This window comes from Dipodomys spectabilis, unplaced genomic scaffold, assembly GCF_019054845.1.
Source record: "Dipodomys spectabilis isolate Male_0828 unplaced genomic scaffold, ASM1905484v1 ptg000204l, whole genome shotgun sequence".
Lineage (NCBI taxonomy): Eukaryota > Metazoa > Chordata > Mammalia > Rodentia > Heteromyidae > Dipodomys > Dipodomys spectabilis.
In genome coordinates this window covers 1,943,916-1,966,114 of record NW_024870881.1, presented here as the reverse complement: position 1 = coordinate 1,966,114, position 22,199 = coordinate 1,943,916, and the positions used below count along the sequence as shown (strand labels likewise).

Below are 22,199 nucleotides of genomic sequence, written 5' to 3'. Positions count from 1 at the left end.
GCCAGGCCCAAAGAAACATAGGTCCCATGGTTTCCCTTATTTGCAATATCTAGTATAGTTATGTCAAGCGGAAAAAGTCAGATAATGTGATGTTAGGAAAACGAACCCTCAAATATGTATTTTAATGTTTTTGTTTCTTTCATGCATGTGTTTCTTCCCTGGTTTCTAGTTGAGAGACACAGAGAATGATCTTTGTGACATGGCATTGTCAACTTCATTGGTGCTGAGGGCATGTTGGTTGTGCTGTGTCAATACTGCAACAGTAAACAGGTTCCTGGCCATACAAGTCACTTGTGTTACAAAGAACTCACTGTGTGTTGCCCAAGCAAAGAACAAAGGCTGTGGCACCATGGCCTTGTCACTGGCTTCTATGTCACCATGACCGAGAGCCCTTTAACAGAATTCACACTGGGAGCTGACTAAAATTTAGAAGGAATGAGAGGCCTAGCCATGCACAGACTAGCACATCTGAGAATAGCTATAAATAAGAACAAAACAACAGCACTCTAAAAACCAACCAAGAACATGGGGCTACCCCAGGCCAAACACAGGGGTCTAAATTATTATAGTATTTGAAAATGCCTCTACAACAGTTATTTTAAGCCTTCTGCAGTTAAATTAAAAAAAATATGAAAAAGAACAGCTCTTCCATAGCTTGAGATCGTTAGAAGTACTGATCATCACAAAATCTCCTAAAAATATACAAAACAGCTGGGTGTTGGTGGCTCACACTATAATCCTAACTACTCAGGAGGCTGAGCTCTGAGGATTATGGTTCAAAGTCAGTCTGGGCAGGAAAATCCATGAGACTCTTATCTCCAATTAACCACAAGAAAACCAGAAGTGGAGCTGTGGCTCAAGTGGTAGAGCACTAGCCTTGAGCTGAAGAGCTGAGGGACAGTGCCTAGAGTCAGAGTTAAAGCCCCATGCCTGACTAAAAACAAAACAAAACAAAAGACAAAACACAAAACCAGTATGGCTGTATAAGATTCTGAGCAAAGTCATGTAGAGAGCAGAGACTAAGCAAACTCTTGCTAGAAATTTCAGGGCAGGATGTGATCCCCAGTTCTAAGTCCCTTGAAGCTCTAGTCTATTGGTTCAGAACTGAGTTCTTCGCTGTCTACCAAGCGGATCCCAGGAAAGACATATATCTGAATTCATGGGATGCAAAGTCAGGAAGAGAAATTGATGTAAATCTACTGAACAAATAAATACATATAAGTGATGGCCTTGGGGTTTGCTAGAAGGAAAAGATGCACTGAGAGCAAGGGAAGGAGGATTGGTCTATTCTGAGGGCCTGGGAAGATGCTTGGTAGAAAAGACATTTGATCTGAGATTTGAGGGTGAGAAAGTGTTAACTTAGGGGTGAAGTTGATATAACTGACAGAAAGGCCAGCAGCCACAGAAGCCCTCAGTCTGAATGAAGACCTAATGTCTATTTTCCTAAGTTGTTATGATCTTTCGTTGGGGGTGGGCAGTACTGAGGGCCTTGCACTTGTAAGACAACCTCTCTCCTACTTGAGCCATACCGCTAACTCCTTTTTGCACTGGTTATTTTTTAGATATGGTCTCACTTTATGCCTCAGAGTGGCCTAGGCTGCAATCCTCCTACTTGTGTTACCCTGAGTTGCTGGGGTTGAGAGGCACATACTAACCATTGTGCTTCCCCTGTAGCTGACATAACAGGTGCTTAACCATGCTTAGCCGTTGGTTGAGATGGCGTCTCATAAGTTTCTTTTGCCTGGGCTGGTGTCAAGCCATGATCCTCAAATCTCTGTTTTCTAAGGTATCTAGTATTACAGACTTGAACTTTTGTAAAGAGTCCCTTCCCCTCATGCCTTGTGTACTTTGTAAACAGTGGGAAATGATGCATAAAGACATTGGTCACAAATATTCATCAGAGACAGTGAGAGGGCAGGGAAGGAAGGAATGGGCCCAAAGAGGAGGATTTGTGCCAAGACAGAGCCCAGAGAAGATGTAGTGGCACCTCTCACGACAGAAAGGGACAGATGAGATCTACATCTTGGTGACACTGAGGACCAGAAGCTCTGGCTGCTGGCCAGAGCTTCCTTCCAGGCCATACTCAACCAAGAGGACAAAAATGTCCAGGAAACCATGCTTAGTCCTCTTCCTTTGGTGATGACACATCATCGCCAGCCTTGCTGTGGGATTGTGTGCACTCTCCCATTTCTACTCCCAACCATACAGAGATGTGGGTCTGACACTTTGAGTTGGAGCTCCCTGGGACAGTCTGGGTCCCCTGTCCTCATCTCTCCTTGGTAAAGGCATTATTCCCTGTCCTCAGAGGTAAAAAGAGGAGAAGTCTCTCAAGAAATGTCTACTTTTTATAGTTCATTTTGATTTTTGTTCTCTTTGTAAGGATCCACAGTCTTCTATAAAGAAAATGATTAGGAGCTCCAATTGGGTTTTGGAAATTCAAACTCAACACTAGCACCCATTTTACAGAGAGGCACCTACAGGGTCATGGGACTGCGGGGAGAAGTGGCAGCTCTTTTAGTAATGGTTCAGCCTTAGTTCCTGTCCTGTAAGGAGGCCTGGGAGAGCCCTCCTGGACTCTTGATGGAGGCTTCAGAGCTGCACTACCTAAGTAGGAAACCCTTCAAATGACTTCAGGCAGGTCCAAAGACCCAAAGAGAAAGTCAGCAGCTGTCTAAGCAGGGTGAAAGGAGAGAAAGTCTGTGACACTGTGTCACTCAGAGCATTTCTGTCAAATCCTTGCCCTCCTCAATGTCCAGGTAACATTCAAAACATTTCAGTTGAGATCTTCTGTGGAATTTTAACATCATTTAATCTGATAGTTCAAATGACATAAACAGAACAGGATTTTGGACACAAAGATAAGTGGAAGGAATTGTGGAGCCAGTAAGACAGCATGAGATCCTGAGTTCAAACCTCAGTACAGACCACAGTACAGGCACCAAAATATTAACTGAACAAAGAAATAAATACTTAAAAAGAAATTAAATTAATAAGAATCACAAAAACTCAGTTAAATAGGAGGAATTGGTATAGCTCAGCAATAAATATTGAGTGTAAAATCATGATATTCCTCAATACATAGGAATGACTAATATTTGACCAGATGAAAGTTCTTATTATCCTGAACTTGACCAATACACAGTATAAAAGTCTATCAAATTATTGTACAGGCCAGATAAAGATGTACAAATATTATGTCTCGATAAAAAGGATAATTAAGCTGGGCACCAGTGTCTACCACCTCTAACACTAATTACTCAGGAGGCTCAGATCTAAGGATTACAGTTCAAAGCCAGCCTAGGCAAGAAAGTCTGTGAGACACTTACCTCCAATTAACCATCAAATGTAGAAGTGGAGCTGTGGCTCAAGTGGTAGAGTGCCACCATGGAACAAAACAAAACTCAGAGACAGTGATGAGGCCCTTGAATTCAAGCCTTAGGACTGGCATGTATGTGTGTGTGCACGTGCGCACATGCACACACGCGCACACACACACACACACACTCACACACACACACTCAAAGATAACTAAGATGACTTTAAAACATAAGGTCTCGGGCTTGATCTCTCAAGACTGCAACTCAGAAGGTGTGGAGAAGATCTGTATTTCATCCAACCATTCCAAAACAATTCTGGCTCAGTCTGCTTGCATTTGAGAGCCTTTGCACCACCAAATTCTCCCAGAGCGACCTAAGAGGTGGCACTGGCCTGAAAGATAAGCATCAAAACTTCCTGCTGGCCTCTAGCTCAGTGGCCTTTGTTGTTTATTTTCAGGGGTTTTATGCCACCTACTTCACAGTGCTCAGAGGAAGAGCACATGAGATTAAGTGACTTGAAAGTACCTAGTGGAGTGCTTGCTCACTGCAGAGTAGTTTCCCACCCTCCCCTCCCCACCTGCCTTCATTCTCTCCTTCCAAATTACAACCCATTCTGATTCTTCCCCTGGCCTTTTCACTATGGAGCAACCAAAACCAAATCTCCAAATCAGCCAAACAGTGAAGCAGAGAAAGAGCTCTCACTCTAGCAGGTATGCACCCCTTGCCCTGTGTGCCCACCTCTCTCATGTACAGCAAGCTCAGAGAAGGGCCTCTTCCCACCTAACACAATGCATCCACAACCTAGTTAGAATGGCAACTCTCTCCTCCATCCTCTGCCTTCTAACCTGCCTGCCTCTCCCTTCCATCCAAGTCCCCTTACAAAATCTCCACCCAGGAGCATGTCTGTGCCCAAACATCTCTCCCACAGGGAAACCCAGATAAATCCTTGCTGAGCTTACATCCCTTTATCCTAGCCTCAGTTTTTCCTCTGGTACCTGCTACTTCAGAGCCTAGGGGTGGTGCTCAGGTTGGGTGCTGGTGGGAGGATGGGGTGTTGCATATTTCTTCAAGAGGCCACCTCTAGAATTAACAATAGACTGTCCCATCGAAAGCATGTTTTGGGGGTTCTGGAATAGCAGCATTTGTTAGTATATAAAAGTTACTATAAGCTGTACACTACCCAATTCGTCAATTCATCCTATTACCACAACCCTCCCAGAAGGAAAACTTCCATTTTTCCATAAGGAACTTAAGGCACTGACACATGTTCATGTGATAGAAGCTTATGCTAGACAGGCTCTGAAACGGCAATGAGACCGGAGTCACCCAAAAACTCTTGAGTACCCAGGTTTTGAATCCTATAAGTCTGGAGCACATTCAAGCACAGACCCAGAGTTGGTATTTCTGACAAATTTCAGAGCAATGGTCCAGGAACCTTTGGAACAATCTCCAGGTGACAGTGATGTCTCACATTGGATTTTCCTGTTCTAGACATTTTTTCTCAATGGAATCATGCACTCTATGATGTTCTGAAAAGGGTTTGTTTTACTTAGTGCAGTGTTTTCAGAACTCAACCATGTTGTAGCATAGAACAGTACTTAAATCCTCCTTATGGCTGAACAACATTCCAACACCACGATGTCATATTTGTTCCTCTTTTCTTCACTGCTCTGACCCCAACCCCAGGACGTGTCTTGACCCTGCCTCCAGCTCTGCCAATGGCTTCCCCAAACACAGCGAAGCTCTGATCTTTCCTGGTTTGGGAGTGGTTGCACCTTCAGTTTGCATGTTTGGGGGTGTTTCTACTTTTCACTATTCAGAATAATGCTATGATGAGCATTCATATACAAATCTTGGTAAGAATTCAGATTCTGCTTTAATTGGGTCTGGGGCTGGATCCAAGGGCCCATGGCATTGGTAATTTTTGTGAAAGCTCCCTCCATCCCCCGAGATTGTAATATATAGTCAAGACTGTGAATCTCATTCAATGAGTAGTCTATGGACGTGCCTATAGCAGCATATGAAAACTTACTACAAATATGTATTTTTACCAGGTGCCAGTTGGTGGCCCATGCCTCCTAGCAACTCAGGAGACTGAGATCTCGAGAGTCCTGATTCTAAGCCAGTCTGGGCAGAAATGTCTGTAAAGCTTCATCTCCAAAATAACCAGCGAAAAGCAGGCTAGAAGTGTGGTTCAAGCAGTAGAGTATTAGCTAATAAGCAAGCAAGCTGAGCAAGTGTTAGGCACTGAGTTCAAACCCAGCACCAACATAGATAGATAGATAGATAGATAGACAGACAGACAGACAGACAGACAGACAGACAGACAGACAGACAGACAGATAGATATGTGTAATCTCACAACACCCTAGAACTATTGAAACATGGCACCAATTATAATAAGAGAATTTGATAAGGGAATTTATGTACTCATTGAAGTGGGGAGGCCTCAGCACAGGGAACCAGATTGGGGTCTTTTTATTTTTATTTCTTGTATTATTTTTCTGCAAGCCCTGCAAATTGCAAATGAGAAATGTTTCTGGAACTGCCTTTCTCCCCTGCACACAACTCCACACTCAGTAGGCACAGTACACACACAGGCCCAAACAGATGTGAGATGAAGGCTTTGAATGAAAATGCCTGTGACTTCAGTGAACCAGCAACAGAAGCAACACCTCAGAGCTGGTGGCATCTACTGCACATATGACATAAAGAAAGCTCTGAAATGCTGTCTAAGTTTGTGTTGGAATCCCCTAAGGAAAGTCAGGGCTGCTGCTCCTGGGCTTTGTTCCCAGACAGCGGATCTCAGAACAAAGTCTTTCCAACCAGATCCATGGCCTGGAGCCAGCTGACACCAACAGCACATTCATGTCTTCAAATCACCCTAGGGAATTTGTAGTCAAACACCATCCATCAGCTTCATGCTCCAGGGGCAGATGCAGTGAAAATGGAAGCAGTAAACCACCCCCAGCCCAGGAAGCAGGTGCAGGAGGCCTTGCTCTGCCAGAGCCCACTGTTCCAGAAAGAGCTGGAAGGGGACTAGAGCCTCTTCCTCCTGGGAAAGAATGGAGCAAGCAGAGAATGCATATGCTGGCTCCCACCCTGAGGTGAGCTTCATTGGATCTCTGTAAGAGTCAGGGGGATTGGGACATGCATCTATAGACGAATCAGAACCCAATCATCATTTTCAGAGTGGAGTAAATGAGAGTTCCAGCAACTGCTGTCACTTACCCCTAGTTATTGTGCTTTGCAGAACTGGATACTGCAAGGCCGGTTAGCACCATTGCATTTGACAGACGGAAAATAAAGATGAGGCCCAAAGAATTGAAGGGGGATTTTCCTAGGCCACACTGCTAGTGAGTGGCCAGAAGTAAAACCAAAGCCCATGATCATTACCCTAGGCCACAGGGATGCACAGAGGCACGGCTGAATTTCAGGGATACTACAGATGGGGAAACTGAGGGCAGAGAAGGTATGCATTGCCCAAGGTCACAATAAGCAATATCCTTCCTTCTTCTGAAGGGTCAGTGATGGTGCTGGGAGAATGGAGGAGCAAAAGGTTCTGGCCAATCTCAGGTCAGTAGAGACTGTGAGTTCAAATGAAAGGCAGAACAGCACAGTGGACCTAAAAGAGAATTTTGTTGTTGTTGTTGTTGTTTTGTGCCAGTCCTGGGGCTTGAATTCAGGGCTGAGCTTTGTCTCTGAGCTTTTATGCTCAAGGCTAGCACTCTACCACTTGAGCCACAGCTCCACTTCCTGCTTTTTGGTGGTTAATAAGATTCTTATGAATCTCACAGACTTTCCTGCCCAGGCTGGCTTTGAATCAAGATCCTCAGATGTCGGCCTCCTAAGTAGTTAGGATTACAGGTGTGAGCCATCAACGCCTGGTTAAAGGAGACCTTTTGAGGTGAAGGAGGAAGATAAAACAGGGGCCATCACTGCCGAGGACATTTGTAAGACCAGCTGTCCTAAAGAATACCCCAGTATCACCCCCAGAATACCACCACTAGGTTCTGCTCCATACTACAGACAACCAAACTGGCACTATATCCTGTTAACCTGGATGTTTGTCCAGTGAAGCATAACATCTCACAAAAGCTCATGTCCAGAAGGTAAGGGCTATGTCCTTATACAACTCTTTTTTAATCCTAAATTATTTCTTCATGTTTATTCACTGCATATCATTAATACCATTATAAATGAATGCATGGGAATGGAAGTGTGTGGGAATGCATATGTGGTTGGAAGATTGCTCTTTAACTACCACCTGCCATTCAAATCTGTCCGTCAGGAAGGGTCTCTCCTGTAGGAGGGACATTTTTACCTTCCCAGCAACTCATATTGGCCCTAAATTATCTCAAACCCCATTCCTCAGGGGCCTTGGAGCTGTCTTGCCCAAGCCTAATGTTACACTGTGAAGATTATTCCTACTTACCTGCTGCTTTTAATCATTGGCTAGCACTCTACCAACCGAGACACACTTCCAACCACTACAGCTATACTCTCTTGTGAAGCAGTTACAGATGCTTGTAAGAGGTTTCTTCAAGTGCAGAATCAGCCACACCACATTAATGATAGAATTAACAGACTAGGTTCCTTGCTAACTTGTAACTGAGCCACTTAACCCAAACTTGCAAATCAGATCTGGATTGATTTTCCTTCCCTCACTTCTCTTTCTTGGCTTCTGCTTTTGCCTTTATTTTACTCCATCTGACTTCCTCATATCGAATAAAAGAATACATGAAAGATAATAAATTACTATCTCCAAGTTATTCTCTAATAGGCACCTATGGTTTCACTAAAAGAGTGGCTGTGTGAAAATTCTGCCCAGTTGGTCTCATAGAAGCCTTTGTTGCCTGTTCCTAAGGCCAGTCACAGCTATCTACCATTCCATTCACACTACATCACTCTCCTTCCCTTATTTGTTCCAAGATCTCCCAGCCTTTCCTATCCTCCCTTTCCATGTTATCTTTCTTCTTCTACTCAGCCTGGTGTAGCCATCATTCTCCTATCTAAAATGTATCTTCTACTGTCCTGCTTTAGTCTCTTACTCAGACTATCCTCCACCTGAAAGGTCCTTTCCCTCCTAAGTCCCCCACAGTAGGACTCAACCTACTATTATTTTGTCATTAATATTTTTGGGTTCTACCATATAATTAAGATCTCCTGAAGACAGGAGCCCTGCCTTATTAATCTGATCCAGTGAATATGTTTTCAATGCCTGGGATCTTCAGGAAGTAGAAAAAGCAGAACTCAGTTCTAAGCCTTAGAGAGATTAGATCTAGTACATATATATATGTATACATAAATACGTATAATATGTGTGTGAGAGAATTTTCAGTGAAAAAGGGCCATATGCTAGGGGTGGTAGTTTAGGTCTATAATGTTAGCTTCTCAAGAGGTGGATATCCAAGAGATCATGGTTCAAGACTAGCCTGGACCAAAAGCTCATGGAATCCTATCTCAACCAATAAAAGCTGGGTCTGATGTTATGTGACTGTTATCTCTGCTATGCAGGAAGCATAAATAGGAGGATCTTGGTCCATGTTAGTCTGGAAAAAAAATATGAGACCCTATTTGAAAACATAACAAAAGCAAAAGGGGCTGAAGATATGGCTCAGGTGGTAGAACCCTTGCTTTCAAATCCTAGTACCATCAAAAAATAAAGTGCCAGAATACTCTTGGTTTTGATTTATTTATTGACTTATTAACTGTCGCAGGTATGAGAAATAGTACTAAAGATAACTGAATGAATGCATATAAACTATCTTCTGACAGGAACTGGATGGTTTCATCAAAAGAGGAAAAGAGGAGTTCCAAAAGCTTAGGCACAAAAAACAGTTCCTTAAACAGCTAAATTAGGATTAACCACAGTTAATTCCATGTCTAGGCTTAAACCCAAGAAAATTACCCCAAAAGGATCTTCACTGAAGAATCCTTTATAATAGCTGAAAGGAAAGAACAACCCAAATGTTCATCTACTAGTGAGTGATTAAACAAAATGTGGTAGATCCAAATAATGGAATATTATTTAAACATAAGCTGCATCAGCTACAACATAGACGAAGCTTGAAAATAGTATACTAAGTGAAGAAGCCAGGTACAAATGACATATCATTTAAAATCTCATTTATATAAAAAAAAAAGTCCAGCATAGATAAATCTATAAAAACAGAAAGTAGATAGTGGTTGCCAATGAACAGGAATGACTGCTGATAAATTCATTCTAGAATTAGATAATGATTAAATAACATTGTGGATTAAATCACTGAAAAGTTACTTTATATTTTTTGTGGCACTGGGATTTGAACTTAGGGTCTCATCCACCTCCCAGTGAACTCTGTTAAAAGGGTGAATTTTGTGGATATTCAAATTAGACTGTCCCACAAAACTAAGGGCTAAGAATATAGCTTGTAGGTAGAACTGTTGTGTAGCAGGTGCAATCACCAATAATAATAGCAGTAATTAGCCAAGCGCCGGTGGCTCACGCCTGTAATCCTAGCTACTCAGGAGGCTGAGATCTGAGGATCATGGTTCAAAGCCAGTCCAGGCAAGAAAGTCTGTGAGACTCTTATCTCCAATAAAACCACTAGAAAACCAGAAGTGGCACAGTGGCTCAAGCGGTAGAGTGCTCACCTTGAGCTGAAGAGCGCAGGGACAGCGCCCAAGCCCAGAGGTCAAGCCCCATGACTGACAAAAAAAAAAAAGCAGTAATAGTAGTACTAAAAACCAAGTGTCAATTTCTCTTTGACCAGTATGTTATCAGTATATTTGTTTCTTTGTTTATTGGTTGTGGGGCTTGAAATCAGGGTCTGGGCACCGTCCCTGAGTTCTTTTTGCTCAAGGCTAGCACTCTACTACTTTGAGCCATAGTGCCACTTCTGGTTTTATGGTGGTTAATTGGAGATAAGAGTCTCACAGACTTTCCTGCCCAGGCTGGCTTCAAATTCTGATCCTCAGATCTCAGCCTCCTGAGTAGCTAGGATTAAAGGCTTGAGCTACCAGTGTGTTAATATTTGGTGATTACTAGCATTCAAATCCAGAGCCCCATGCTTGCTAGGCAGAGGTTTACTACTTCAGGCACATGACCAGCCCTTTTTTTTGCTTTAGTTAGTTTTCAGATAGGCTCCCAAATTTTTAGCTGAGGGCTGTCTTCAGACTTGGCCTATACTTCCCATGTAGCTAAGATTACGAACCACCATGCCTGGCTTGTTGGTTGAGATGAGCTCTTGCTAACTTTTTGCCTGAGCTAATCTTGAACCACGGTCCTTCCTGAGCAGCTAGGATTGCATATATGCACCCCCATACTTAGCCTAAAATGTTGATTCCTTAGAGGCCAAGTTTGGCATTTTTGTTTTGTATTGTTTTGCTTTTTTCTAATAGTCTACACAGCAGGAGACAAAGATGCCTTGAAGTTCAGAGACAGCATTTCTAGTATAGTGAGTTTAGTGATCAATGGGAAAAACTGAGCAAATTCCACTCAGGTAAACCTCAGGAGTGGAAGGTGCTAGTGACTCAGTCAGCAAGGAAGTCTCAGCAAGGAGAAGGTGGACCTTCTTTCTGAGAGTCTTACTGATGGCTTCTGAAGTCCCATCTAGACCCAACTTTCCATGATCCTAGTCCACCAAAATTCTACCAGTAAAACCTTGATTCCTGTTCTGACATGTGACTCTGCTGAAGGTCACTTGCGAGGGCATATTCAATCCAACACTCTCAGAGAAAGCCAGAAGTGCCAGAGAGTACTAACTCTGCCCTCAACCAAAATGAATGTGGGATTGGTAGATAAATAGCTTCCTTTTCACCCACTGTCAGAGAACTTTGGGACATATTTTAGTCTCCCAGAGGAGCCTAGAATGTGGCATACACTTATTACTCCCATCACTTAGGAGGCTGTGTCAGGAGGATTTTGAGTTCCAAGGATAGAATGGGAAGAGAGAAGGGAGGAAAGGAAGAGGATGGGAAAGAGAGGGACAGAGAGAGGAGACAGGTCAAAGAGGGAGCAGAGAGAGCAAGGAGAGGAAGGTGAGGAGAGAGAAAGGGAGAATTGGAAAAAAGAAGGAAAGGAAGAATTAAAGGAGAAAGAAAGAAGGAAAAGCAAGCAAGCAAGCAAGAAAGTAAAAGGAAGGAAAGGATTAAGGAAATAAGGGAATAAGAGAAGGAGAGGCAGGGAGGGATGGAGGGAGGGAGGAAGGTAAGACTCCATATTGCTTAATTTACTGCCTCAGTCCAATAATCCCCAATTCATAGATCTGTTAACTACATCCCTGTTATGCCAAGGTTGCAGGACCCCCCGCAAGAAGACCACCGAGAGTCAGACTCTACAGCTGTTTTATTTAAACGGGCTGCAGCTCAGGCCTCATCCTACACTCTGACACAGCGGAGCCTAGGAGGAGAGCCCCGAGCTAAGGATTTGCAAGTCTTATAAAGGCACACAATCAACCAGGTGTTTGGATTACCACCACGTGTTGTTTTGCTAGACAGAAACAAGCAACAAGTGGTCACTGCCTCAAATTTTAACCTTTCAATCCCCAATAGACCACTTACACTAAGTTCTATCTTAAGATCTGTTTTGAGAAAGGAGGTGTACAGACATTCTGTCACATGTATTACAGAAACACCTAACACAGAGTTTAGGATTTGGGCCAACAATAACTAAATTTATAGTTCACTTCCACATACTAAAAAAAAAAGAGCTGTCTTAATAGAAATGGATATGCGGCTATTTGTAAAATATCAAGTGCTCCATGAGTACTTTTTAAACCTATGATTAAGTGAATAAAAGCTACTTACTTATAAAAGGCCTGATTCTCTACCCCACACTTCCAAAGATGTTTGCAGGCAGCTGGTGTTGAAGTGTGGAATGCCAACATGGCTTTTTTCTAGTTAAAAAAAAAAGAAAGCATGTTAAACAGTTTATCTTTCACATGTTTTACTGTCAGGAATTTACTGACTTGTATCCTACCTCCTACCACACAGATTTGAAGCAATTTATATTACTATGCTCTTTAAAGTGTTGTTGAAATACTATTCCCCTTGCAGACATCACTAAGATACATAAGGTCTGTCTCTCCTCTTTTCCCCCCTTGATATAAGGTCACACTATGTAGCCCAGGCTGGCAGTGAACTTGCTAGGTAGCCCAGGATGGTTTCACACCCAAGATCTTTTTGCCTGAGCCTCCTAGGGGTTGAGATGGCAAGGATGCACTACAATATCTGATTTAAATCTTTTTAAAGTATGAAATGAACTTCCCAAAGCTAGGAATCGTGGAACATTCATCAATAGAGCTTCCCAAAGCTAGGAATACATGGAACATTCATCAATATAATAAAGGCTGCATATGACACCTACAGCCAGCATTATACTTAATGGCGAAAAGTTAAAACAAGTTCCTCTGAAATCAGAAATGAGAAAAGGATGCCCGCTCTCTCCACTCCTCTTGAATACGGTATTGGAATTTTTAGCTAGAGTAATAAGTCAAGAGACAAACATAAAGGGGAACTGAATAAGGAAAGAAGAAGTAAAACTCTTTGCAGGTGACATGATCTGTAATTAAAGAACTCCACAGACTACTCTCCCAAGCTACTTGAGCTGATCCAAAACTTTGGCAAAGCAGCAAAGTATAAAACTAACCCACAAACATCAATAGCTTTTCTGTATGCCAACAACGAGAAGAGCAAAACTGAAATCAGGAACACAACTTCTTTTGTAATAGCCTCAAAAATAAAATACCTAGGAATTAACTTAACCAAAGATGAGAAGGACCTCTATGATAAAAAACTTTAAAAACCTGAGAAAGGAAATTAAAGCAGACTTAAGGAAAACCTCCCAATGCTCCTAGACTGAGAGGATTAACATTGTGAAAATGGCAATACTGCCAAAAAGCTATGTGCAAATTCAATGCAATATCCATCAATATTCCAACATCATTCTTCAATTATATAGAAGCAATCAAAAAATCCATATAGACCCTGAAACAGTCCTTAACGGGAAGAACTGTGCTGAAGGAATATCAATACCAAACCTCAAACTCTATTACAAAACTGTAGTAATAAAAACAGCTTGGTATTGGCACAAGAACAGACCTGAGGACCAGTGGAATAGTTTTGAAGTCCCAGAAATTAACCCACAGACTTATAGCCACCTAATCTTTGGTAAGGGAGCCAAAAACACAGGATGGAAGAAAGACAGCTTCTTCAACAAATGGTGCTGGAAGACTGGCTATACTCATGCATTAAACTGAAGCTATATCATTACATATTACCCTGTACCAGAATCAATTCCAAATGGATCGAAGACCTCAATGTAAGACCAGATACTCAAAATATTACAGGAAGGTACAGGGGAAACACTAGGGCTCCTTGGCACAGGTCAAAACTTCCTAAGTAAAGATCCAGAATCACAACAAGTCAAAGAATGACTAGATATATGGGAATGCATCAAACTGAAGAGTTTCTGCATGGCAAAGGACATAGCTAGCAAGATCAATAGAAAGCCCACAGAATGGGAGATGATCTTTACTAGCTATGTGTCAGACAGTGGCCTCATATCTAAAATATACCTAGAGCTCAAAAATTATCCCCCCAAAAACAAATCCTTAAATAAACAACAACCCCATTAATAAGTGGGCTAAAGAACTAAAAAGAGACTTCTCTGAAGAGGAAATAAGACGGGCCAATAGAAATATGAAGAAATGTTCAACATCACTGGCCATAAAAGATATGCAAGTCAAAACTACATTGAGAGTCCACCTCACCCAGTTAGAGTGACCATTATCAAGAAAACAAATAACAGATGCTGGCAGGGATGTGTCCAAAAGGGGATGCTACTACACTGTTGGTGGAAATGTAAACTTGTTCAACCACTCTAGAAAGCAGTATGGAGGTTCCTTAAAAGACTAATCATAAAACGTCTCTGACCCAGCATTCCACTCCAGGGCATTTACCCAAATGACCACAAACCAGCCCTCACTAAAGCCACCAGCACAACCATGTTCATTGCAGTACGTTTACCATAGCTAAGATATGGAATCAACCCAGAGGCCCCTCAGTGGATGAATGGATCAAGAAAATGTGGTATGTATACATAATAGAATTCTGTGCTTCCATCAGAAAGAATGACATTGCCCCATTTTTAAGGAATTGGAAAGACTTGGAAAATTTATATTAAACAAAGTAAGCCAGACCCAAAGAAACATAGACTGCATTGTTTCCTTCATATGTAATAAAACCAGAATAACTAGAATATTCTTAGGAGAGGACCACAACATATGCTATTTGCATATGATTATATAAAATGATGCTTATCAACATGAACTTGAAGAAATGTAAACAAGAGGTTTTTAAAAATTGTACTATTTGCAGTTATTTCTTTTTTCTTTCATTTTTTCCCCCTCTGGTTTATTCCCTTTTGTTACTGTTTTTGATTTCTGTACCCTTGGTCTTGTATATAAGTTTAGCTGATTTGGGGAAGGGAAAGGGAATCTCAAAAACAGTGGGGCAAAGGGTAAACCAATTCAATACTGATAATCACTAGACATTATGTTGGAAATAAACTTTACAACTTGGGGGGCGGGTTGGGAAGGGAAAAGATGGGAAAGAATGAGGGAGGGGGCAACACTGTTCAAAAAGAAATGCACTCATTACCTGACTTATGTGACTGTAACCCCTCTCTATATCACCTTTACAATGAAACTTACATTAAAAAAGAAATGAGCTTCCCAATTCTTTACACTCCAAGCATCACTTACCTTTATGAAATTGAGATTAGTCTAACATGTTATTTGCATCCTTGAATAACTAGTACTTGAGCTAATAGCCAGGCTCAAGAATACCTATTGAACCAGGTTATTGGTGGTTTATGTCTCTAATCCTAGATACTCATGAGGCTGAGATCTGAAGATCACAATTTAGCCAAGAAAGTCCATAAGACTCTTCTCTCCAATTAACTACCAAAAAGCTGGAAGTGGAAGTGTGGCTCAAGTGACAGAGCACCAGCCTTGATTTAAAAAAACTAAAGGATAGTGCCCAGGCTTCCTGAGTTCAAGCCCTAGTAATGGCACACTAAAAAAAAAACAAAACCAAAATAAAACAACAAAAACAAAAACAAAAAACCCAAGAACATCAACTAAGATCAGAACTATCTTTGAAGTACTTTTGGTAATTGCCTTCTCCAAAATACATAGTATGGTAAACCACAGTGTGTATCTGTTAAGTCCTTTATTTTAATACTACTGGGACTATAGACTCTATTTGTATGACTATCCAGTGTCAGTTGCTATTTTTGTAAGTATCCTTCATTGTTTCATCTCTCCATATTTTGACACAAAGAAGTAGGGAAAGAGCCCATTAAGTTTACGCTAGGGCTGTGCAATAAGCAGTCATTGGTATAGGCAGCATTTCTCAATGTGCAAATTCAGGGCTGACTGGGTTGATTTGTTGACCTCTCAAATGTTCTCAGCTAACATCACATGGCAAAGTTGTAGTCTTTGAGAACTGCAATCCTAAAAGCAAATTCACTTCTTGAACCTTCCTCTTATAAGCACACATACATTATACATGCATGCATAGCAACAGGTAGTTAGAAAAGGTGTCTGACCTCCTTCTGGGTGCCAATCACATAAAATGTCTTCCCTTCAAACTTCAATTTGCAGACATCTGGCCTAAGGAAAGAAAATGTCAGAGTGAGAAGAAAGCAAATATGGCAGCTGATTAGGTACCTGGCTTTCCTGCAGGAATCTGGCAATGCGAAGCAGACCATGATGAAAGAAGATACTGTCTTATCATAGGTGAAGGTCTAACAAGCAATAAAAAAACCTCAAGTAAATTATACTGTAATTTTCTCCCCAAGAAAGGATCAATAGGCAGCTCAGAATTATTTATTCCGAGGCTTTATCCCCCTTCCAACAACCTCAAGAATGCTTGTAGTTTTTAAGGACTGAAATAGTAACTGGCCAGCTCATTGTGCAAGGTAGAAAGAAAGAAAGAAAGAAAATGGTTTATTTATGATTCAGTTAGTAGATGATCATGGCATCAAAGTATCTGACTTTCCCCCTCTTTCTCCATCCATCTCCAACACAAAAAATGTCCACTCCTCATGCTGTTTACAGAACAATTGTATTACACATTGAAAGGCTTAAAATTGTGAGAACTGCTTGATGAATGACAAGCTATCCAAAGGAGTGTGTGTGTGTGTGTGTGTGTGTGTGTGTGTGCCCATACTGGGACTTGAACTCAGGGCCTGTGCACTGCCCCAGTGTATTTCACTCAAGGCTGGCACTCTACCACTTGAGTTACAGCCCAACTTCTGGGTTTTTTTGGTCATTAATTATTTGTAAAAGTCTCACAGACTTTTCTTCTTTGGGCTGAGGATCGCAGTTGGAAGCCAGAACAGGCAGGAAAGTCCATGAGACTTTTATCTTCAATTAACCACCAGACAACTGGAAAGGGAGCTTTGGTCAAAGTGGTAGAGCCCGGGCCCTGAGTTTAAGCCCCAAAACCAACAAAAACAAAGGAGGATTTGACTTTTTGAAAAAAAGGATGTTGGAAGAAAGCCTCCATCTAAGTGGATCATAGCATTGAGGATAATGAGGTTCAGGCCAGTTGCAAGAGGGCATTTCCACAACTTCATAGCCAACAGCTCAGACCTTCAGTTTTCAGGATGAGCTCACCACCCAGGAAGCCCCAAGGGTGCCAAGTCTGTCAGGATCACACCTGGTCCCTCCTCCCCAGTCTCTCTTACTTTTCCTCATACACATGCCCTTTACATATGCCCCACCTCTCTTCTAGTTCTCTGCCATGTTGTGAGGCAACCAGGATGCCACACTATGCTATCTGGATTTTCCAGCCACCAGAATCATAAGCCAAAATAAACCTCTTTTCTTTATATATTACCCAGCTTTGTTCTGTTATCAGGAAACAAAACGTTAGCAGCTTAGTTCATTAGAACCCATCCCAAGTTCCCCAAACCCAAACTGGCCAGATCAGTAGAAGCTTCTAGTACAGAAATAAGGACCCCCTCCTGAAAGCAAAGCCTTCGAGGCTAAGTCTTCTGTGCCAACTCCTCAGCTAGACAAATTCAGTTCCCCTCCAAGGACAATCCAGACTGGCATTGATTTATAGGTGGAGAAACCCTTTGTGATCAAGGTTAGGCAAAGCAATCAATATGAGAAATGCTTTTTTTGATATGGCCCTAAAAAAAAAAAAAACAAAGAAAGGAAGAGGGATTTAAAAATTGATAAACCAGTTTTCAAAAGAAAAATACCCACCATTTTATCAAATGGATTCTTTTATTTCCCTGGAACACCACAAAGCCTGCAGCAGTGAATCCTAAAAATGTTGTAGTACCTGTTGAATCCTGAAAAAAAAAAAAAAAGGAAAAAAAACACCTTTTTTTGGAATGGGAGAATAAAATAAGCAATAAATAAAATGCTCATTCATATTCCTTGATTGATTTCATGTTTAGTTCAGTAATTGCAGCAATAAAGTAAATTTCTGAGGTGGGGAGCTTCTGAGCTTTCCAAAGTTTAGGTGGGATTATGTAGTTTTGCCCATTAAGGAATGGTCCTTTGGCCCCACCAGGATACACACAGATGACTCACAAACACTGCCTCCATTCTAATGTCTACTTGATCTGCTTTTATACTGTGAGCAACTATTCTTGTTCCCATTAGTACTTTAATGCAATGAAACCAAGCAGTCTCTATTCACTTTAATCAATACCCCAAAGAGTTTCGGCCAATTTCAGTATAAAATTTGTCTAGCAAAGCCTACTTTGCTTCCAGCCTAGACCAGGAACACTCAATATCTCATGGATAAGTTCAGTATAAGGAATAACAACAAAATCAAGTCTGTCTCCAAAGACTAAATAAAATAAAGAGACTCTGGGTCAAATCTAAAGCATGAAATGGAATGAAATGACTTCCACTGTTCCCAGAAGGAGAAGTTGGAGAATATTCCAGAACAATTGCACAGGTAGAACAAGAGGATTTAAATGTCAGTCTGGAAGATTCCACACCTTGGTCACACACCAGAATTGGGGGGAACCTGTTACATATTTCCACAGATCCTATGTACATTAGGAATGGGTGTGTTCTGGCCAGCAGATGTTTATGAACCTTCCAAATGAGCAGCCTGAATGGAACACTGAGGAACTAGTACTTAGCTAGTTAGCTGGTTGAATATGGTAAATAAATGTGGCGGGACTACTCTAAACCTTACAGTTAAGAGCCTGACTAATGTAAATAATTTAGCTTAGGATTTATGCTTATGTTGGTTAATGCACAGTTAAAATTACAGAAAGAAGAATATTGCTCACTTAAATCTTTTCTGTAAATATGCACATGGCACCACCTTAGGAAATTAAACAAATTTCCTAGCAGCACCCCTAAAGTTCTGACTCAGTAGTTACGGGGGTACAGCCCAGGTGATTCTGATAAAAGTGGTCTGTTTAACACCTTGTAAAAAACATTCGACCAAACAATATAAATTACAGAATGTAACTTGAAATCTCTTTTTTCTTCCTGTTTTTCCCTTATAAAAACTGTTCTTTTTGTTCCTTTTATGCTGGAACTAGGACTTGAACCCAGGACCTGTAGTAGTTTACCATTTGAACGGTCTGTCCACATCCATTTTTTCTTTTTTACAACTGTGAGAAAGTGTCTTTTCTGCCAAAGTAGTTTGCTTCCTTTCTGTTAATCTGAGAATTGTTTTTCTGAAGAATTCCTGCTTTAGCCAGGTGACTTGGCCCTTCTTAATTACAATGTAGTTACATGTATCTTTTTTCCTGAGCACTTTAATTAAGACATTCTATTAGAAGCTCCTTGAAATTTAATTACATTTTGTTAATTAAGCTATATCCATGTGCAGTAAACCTGAACTTAGGCAATGAGGACAGAAGGGCAGGGCCTGCTGGGTTAGAGATAAAAAGTAAGCAACCTGCCTGTTCTGTGTGCTTTTTTGTCAAGAGTAACTTTGCAGAAGGAAACATTGCCTTACCTAGTTCCTTTTGAGTTGGCCTCTTTATTCCTATGTGAACCCCCAACACCCTGAGCTATTTCTAATACTGGTTATTTGGAGATAAGAATCTCATAGATTCGTCTACCTAGGTTGGCTTCAAACCATGATTCTAGGTCTCAAGACTATATACTTGCTGGTAATAACCTTGAAAATAAACCTGTTAGGATCCTCTTAACTTTCCACTTATCCACTTAGTGGATCAATGTATGTATGTTGATGTTAAAATCACAGCTACCTCATGGCAATTAGTGAGCAACTGCAAGACTCCAATGAAAGCATAATCTATTGGTATTCCTTCCAGTTATAAAGTATGGTTCAGGCTGTGGCAATCTTATCAGAGGGTTCTTCTTGCACACCAGTTAATTCTCTTTGGGGTTAGACAATCATTACACGGTCACCCAATGTGTGGAACAGTTACCTTGCATGGGTGAGGATCCACCCCGTAGGTTTCCAAAGTGTGTGCCTTCAGGAGTAAGTTAAATTCAGCAACTGGTGGGCTCTGGCCTCTAAAAATCATACAAGAAAAGTTTACGGAGTTATGATGGAAAAAAAAATCAGTGATTGGAGTTCCTTTAATCAATAAAGTATAGTATTCTTAACTGGATAAAGCAATTCTCTACATAAATAGTGATCAGAAAAACCGGTCATTTGTCACAGTGAGGAGCCCTTGGCTGAGAACTCTGGTCTCATGTTCTCTCTAATTGTTCCATGATGTACCCACAAGTATTCTGAGCACTGCAGTGACCTGTACAGTTAATCAAGGTGATCAAGTTACCAATGGGCTGGTTCTTGCTAATTCAGTTTTAATACAAAATAAAACTTAGCATCTGTTCTCTCCTACTCATTTTAAAAGATTTCCCAGGGTATAGCATTCCATCTTGCTCTGGGTAGAAACTAGGTAATCCTGTAGTCCTACCAACAAGCCTAAACAGAGGCCTCTGAGCACAAAGAATTGTCAGCCTCAGAGAGCCAGGGACTTTGAAAGGAAATCTCAATCACGAGTTGCGTCCTAGTACTGACCTCTAAGGTGATAAACAAGGTCATGTCCTCAGGAGGAAAAGGCCTACAAACATTCATGGTGGTGAAATCCTTGCAGGGAAAACTTTGACACAGGGATTGCAGAACGGTTCAAAGACCTCACTTGGAAGAACAGCCCAATGTATCATAGAGAATTTGAACTACTCTTCTCAAATAATTACATAAGTCTAACCACTAAGAAAAATTTGCTGCTGTAAACCATTCTTATATTTAAAATGCAAAATTATATGGCAACATCAAATCTCTCTGCACCCAGGCTCCCTACTCTCAGATGGATCCCTCTCATCTCTTCAAGGCGTCAGTCACCAGGTCTCTAAAACAAATTGAGTCCAACTACCTTCTCCCTAAAGCCCTTCAAAGTTTTTTTACTCTTAATGTACCAAAATTTGGCTTCAGTACGTACAAGGAGCCTCTTTACTTATTTACCTAGACTACTACTGTCCTGTTGTCCTGTCTAGACCTTTCTAATCAATGACTACTGCCTTTGTTTTATTATTTTCTTCCTTTCCCCACCTTCTTTCACTCTTTTTCTCTCCCTCCCCTTCTGTTTCTCTTTCATCTCTCTACCTTTCCATTGAAAGAACCTGGGTACAGTACTGGTATGTGTATTTTGACATTCCCAGGTCTATCTTCCATGCATTTCCATCTTCGTTTCATCTTGATAGCTCTGTCTTTCCAGATACTGACTTATTTCATTATTCCAACTTGCCAGTTCATTCTTCAGCTGTGCGCATTCTGCTCTTTGTGTCATTTATGTCTTTTTAAGTGTCAATTAAGCATTTCATTTCCCATACAATACAACCTGTTGGATCTTGAAATAGCAGCCTGTTCTCATTTCGTGAACAGCATTTGCTCTTTTCCTTGGAAAGATTACCATTCGTTTCTTGGAAAGGTTCAATCCTGTTGGCTCCCAGAATTCTGTTTCTTGGTGAGGAGTCCTTTTGGCTGAGTCAGAGTTTCTCATTCAGTGATGGATGCTCTCTTAAGTGCTTGGTGATTCTTGTTGGGTGCTCACCTTTGGGGTTGACATATCTGTTTAATAAAGTGGTCTCCAGAGGTTGGAGAAAGGGGTTTGATGTGGATAACTTGCTTCACAGTAAAGTTTTTAGGTCTATCTGGAGTTGCCTTTTCTCACACACAGGTGCCCTCAACTACAGATTATTGCTGCTCTTGATTTCACAAAGCAAGAGAGGAAGGGGAAAAGTGACCCCCAAATATAGTTGCCTACTCACCATGGTGGCTGCCCCTTGTATCGAAGGCCCAAGGCACCCAGAACCATCGCTGTGCTGTGCACGTGTTTGGCTTTGTCCAAACATGTCTCATATTGTCCCTGTTTCTTGTCTTCCAGAGATACCTCGGGCCTTCTGACCCAAGAATGGAATTGTTTCTTGTATCACTTATCTAATGGTTTTTTGTATTTTCCTACTACTCACAGGAACTTGGGAAAGGAAAGAAAAGGTTGCCATGTGAGAGAAATTGCCTGTTTCTTTTCTTTTCCTTCCTTTGTTTTCTTCTGATCCCTTCTCTTATGTATACCTGTTCTGGGGCTTGAACTCATGGTCTATGCTCTTATTTGGCATGTTCACTCAAGGCTAACCCTCTACCATTTAGGCCACAACTCCACTTTCAGCTTTTTGGTGGTTAACTGGAGATAAGAGTCTCATGGTCTCTTCTGCAAAGGCTGGCTTCTAACCAAAATCCTCAGATCTCAACCTCCTAAATATCTAGGATTACAGTTGTGAGCCACCACTACCTCTGATTCTTTTCAATGTGTGTGGGGGGTGGGGGGGGGTAGGAAAGGCAGATCCTGGGGTTTGAACTCAGGGCTTC

General features: G+C 41.3%; 1 protein-coding gene across 2 annotated transcripts in view; it reads right to left on the bottom strand.

The window, feature by feature from the left end:
• The window catches only part of Frmd3 (FERM domain containing 3), a 294,129-nt gene that overhangs the window by 51,688 nt on the left and 220,242 nt on the right, over positions 1–22,199 (bottom strand). For both annotated transcript variants that reach the window (XM_042696229.1, XM_042696228.1), the window contains exons 7-10: positions 19,750–19,837; positions 17,582–17,670; positions 15,913–15,976; positions 12,108–12,196 (exon numbers count right to left, since the gene is read on the bottom strand). In XM_042696229.1, coding sequence (XP_042552163.1) covers positions 12,108–12,196; positions 15,913–15,976; positions 17,582–17,670; positions 19,750–19,837 — 330 coding nt within the window. The remainder of the gene's footprint in view (positions 1–12,107; positions 12,197–15,912; positions 15,977–17,581; positions 17,671–19,749; positions 19,838–22,199) is intronic.